The following is a 4,035-nucleotide window of genomic DNA, read 5'->3' as shown; positions in this document are numbered from 1 at the left end:
ATGTACGAATATTTCCATCATCTTGAACCAGATTGTTCAGGGCGAGCGGCATGTTGCATCGCTGGGAATTATTTAGAATTAAGATTTTATTTCATATGTTTTTATTGGAACAGTTCATTGAAAAATTAATATAATACTGAAAAATCTACTATCTCAGTCACGCTTCCGAAAAACTTATCGGGTCATCAAAAACTTATTATCAGCATAACTGAGGCAAATCTTGGGTTAAAAATCTAAAGATATAAAAAGATCGCATGTGAATAACTCAAACAATGAAATAATATACCTAGTGTTTCTTTCTGTTGCTGTTCTGTTTCCTTGTGCAATTAGAATCAATGAACTTCTGCCCACTCCTTAACATTTCTTGATGGCTCAGTTCCCCTCTCTTTTTTTTCTTCGCCAATTTCTGCTCCCGAAGTTTTTTCTGGGCTAGCACTCTCTCGTCTCTTTCCCTCACGAAAGCCACAAGGTTCTGAACTTTCTGGTTGTGCTCCTTTCTATGGAAATCCCAGACATAGCTGTGTTTCGTTGAATAGTTAAGCCAGTAGGCGTAAAACTCTTTAACTTTTTCGTAGTCAGTGAAAGAGTTACCTAACCTCGGTACTCGTACATCACGGTACTTATTTTTGCATTTCATAAAATTCATATCTTCCTTGATAATACCATCAAAAAAAGTGCGATACACACAGTAGAATCCATTCTTGTCATCACCGTAACCCTTGAAGCATGTGGTAGTCAAATACTGGGAAACGTCGAATCCCTTGTCTACGAAGTCTGAGTAGAAATCTCTCGGAAACTGCTCTTGGCTCTCATCGTAATCTGCTCCTTTATATCTCGGAAACTCCTCATGACTCTTATCGTAATCTGCTCTTTTTTGTTTTTCACACAAAATATCGTAAGCTCGCTTTATAATCTGGAATTGTTTTTTTGCTAATTCGACTTGGTCCAAATTCTTATCAGGATGCCATTTGAGGGCTAGTTTTCGATATGCGGATCTTATTTCGGCGTCGTCTGCATTTCTGGAGATACCCAAAACTTTGTAGTGACATTCCATCATAGAGTTTGGTGATTATTTCCCAACCTGTTTATTATAACTGTTCCAAAAGCAACAACTTTGTTAATTGCACAAAATGAACACTATTATCACATCAATGACTGAATAACAATTCTATAAATCGAGTAACAGGGTTTATTTATATAAGAGGATAATAGACAATGGTACCTGAGGTTATCAGGGATACCAACGGCAGAAAAAGGTATTTCGGAGGTAAACAGTTTTTATTTGAAAGTGGTTGACAATGTTTCATTAGTTTGGACTTCTATTTTCTAATATGAATTGAAATCCCTGGCAGAACAAATAAAATCAAAAATTGAAATGAATAACTGGAAATAACAATTATATTGAGACTACCGTGAACGAATTGTTCCTTTAGATGATAGCTAGTTTTCAAGTATGCCCACTGACTATATATCAAAAGTTTTCTTTCCTTATACGAGAAATTGGGCAAATTTCGGATATGCGGTTAGTTACCTTGTTCACAGGCAGATGGGGCGATGACAAACCATTTTTTTGTTGTCCGCTTCAGCCTAGTTCGAGGAATAATACTCTGAAGGAATTCGATTTTCAATTATCGGAAATCATCGACTTTATATTGATGGTAGACACTGCCTTGCACTGACGAGTGGCCAAACAACCCGAAACCGGTCTGCAAGTGTTCCAATAATTGAGAATCTATTGCGGCAGTTGTATCGTCAACAGCATATGCACGAATAACTTCAGTGAAGTACTTGATAGAAATAACTGCGTAAACGCAACCGAGACATCAGAGGTGGTCTATTGGTGTGAAACTCGGTGGCTTTTAAATTGAAATCAATATGGAAATGATTAGAATAATAGGTACTTATCTATTAATCTTTTCATTTTCATGAAATAATTTTCCAGCAGCTCGATTTCATCAACCTTTCTCGATTTCATATCATTTTCGGAAACATATGGATTCGTTTTCCAATGGTATTCCAGGATAGCTTCCCAAATTTCTGCTACCGCAGTTGTCGCTTGATTGGTCAAACCACCGACAATGACATAAAAACTTGGCAAGTTGACTTGGGTATCACATCAATAGGTGGTTCCACTTATGTCTCGCTTGCCTTTACGCAGTTATTTTTATCAATTTTATCAAATTTTACGGAAATCTCTAATTCAAGAGAGGCAGCAAAATAAACACTGTTACATCAACGGTAATAAACTTGTTGTAGAAAATAAAGAATTTTCCTTAGAAGAGCTATACGAAATAGAAAACCAGGTAGACAAGAAAGCAACTAGTACTGAATATTCTACGATAAGGAATCAAGAAAATCCAGAACAAATATATCCGAAAAACGCACGCCCTAGAGAATCAATCAATCAGTCTAGTAGAACACCTATCAAAGTCTAGTGGAGCCTCAAAAAAACTATCGAAGCCAGACAACCCAACTGTTGAGAAGCTCACCAGATCGAGAACTAATTACCAAAAATAACGAGCGTTCTTTCCCAATAATTCAAAATTAACAGTTTCACCAACTTCACGTTCAGGCTAAAATATTTTATATGAATGAAAAGTTTCAAACTATAAACATTATTTTATTATTTTATTTGTAGTAATCCAGGAACCATAATTCTAGAGATAGCGAAACCAATTTAGTAAGCTTTACATTCAATTCATTTGTGCTGATTTTTTTTTCTTTTAATGGATCCATATATCAGAGATTTCGAGATAACTTAAGTTGACACCTTTACTTTAGATACAATATTTCAAACAAATCAAATTCTGAAGATCAATGAAGAATCACATAACTTCAAACTAGTACACAATAATATTAGAAGTATCGGAAAAAACTTCGATGAATTTAAAATTTTTCTTTCACAATTTCAAATTGAATATGACTGCATAATATTTACAGAGACAAAAAAAATTACTGATTGCAGCGTATTCAGTTTACCAGGATACAAGATGCTTTATAACGAAGGAAATTTGAACCAAAATGACGGTACAGTTGTTTACTTGAAAACTGATTTTTATAAAAATCACGATTTGATAAATTTCAACGGCTCTAATATATTAAAATTGGAGGTTGAATTTTACAAAACTCAAATATTCATTCATTCTATAGATCTCCATCAACGTGCATTAACTTATTCAATCAGAACTTGCAAAATTATTTTGAAAACCAAACTACAAACAACAAAAAATACAGTCTATTTGTTGGAGATATTAATATTGATATTATGAACGAGCAAAACGATAGAGTAAATGATTATCTAACAGTGATGGCCGGATACACATCTCTAATTAATCCACCAACACGCGTAAATTCTTGTATTGACCATATTTTTATAAAAACTCATATCCAGAATCTAGAAAATGTAATTCCTATAATAAATCATACAAATATTACTGATCACTCAACTATAATTCTTCAAATAATAACAGGGAAAAAGACGGATAATCAATTGAAGGAAAAAGCAAAACAACATTTCAATGAAAAAAAATTCATTGAAAGCATAAAGAACTGAAGCTTGGAAGAAATTTATTCAGATAATAGCCTGGATTCCATTACAGAAATGTTAATCACTATTTTGCAAGAAGAAATCGAAAAATGTACGTATTATCAACACATCAGGGGACCTGAAAGGAGGACAGGGGACACTATAAAAACATCTATATAGATTTGAAATATTGTTTCATTCTGATTTTGAACTGATTGTAATTAAGACTTCTTAAGTTTGACAGAATTTTATTATATAGATACACGTTCAAAGAATTCAAACTTTTTATGTTTTTACCACTTTCATTTGTAACTAACATTACTGCAGTTTCCTCCTATACGAACATTTTCAATATTATACCATAAACTCAGTACTGCAGTAACGTTACTTACAAATAAAAGTGGTAAAAAACATAGAAAGTTTCATTTCTCTTTTCTTAACAGATAACACAGTGATATAGACACATTGTAAATCTAAAAATGACATCATAAAAACTGAGGCATTCTCAT

General features: G+C 33.4%; 1 protein-coding gene across 1 annotated transcript; it reads right to left on the bottom strand.

Moving 5' to 3' along the window:
• Positions 1 to 262: 262 nt before the first annotated feature.
• Positions 263 to 1,163, bottom strand: LOC111506022 (dnaJ homolog subfamily C member 21-like). The gene has a single exon (XM_074181977.1). The coding sequence runs from the start codon at positions 1,055 to 1,057 to the stop codon at positions 287 to 289; it is 771 nt and encodes a 256-aa protein (XP_074038078.1). The 5' UTR covers positions 1,058 to 1,163; the 3' UTR covers positions 263 to 286.
• Between the last annotated feature and the right edge of the window lie 2,872 nt (positions 1,164 to 4,035).

Source organism: Leptinotarsa decemlineata, unplaced genomic scaffold (assembly GCF_025532065.1).
Source record: "Leptinotarsa decemlineata unplaced genomic scaffold, Ldec_3_MD MMD2_tig00026328_RagTag_RagTag, whole genome shotgun sequence".
NCBI lineage: Eukaryota > Metazoa > Arthropoda > Insecta > Coleoptera > Chrysomelidae > Leptinotarsa > Leptinotarsa decemlineata.
The sequence above is the reverse complement of the archived record's forward strand: the minus strand, read 5'-3'. Positions and strand labels throughout refer to the sequence as shown.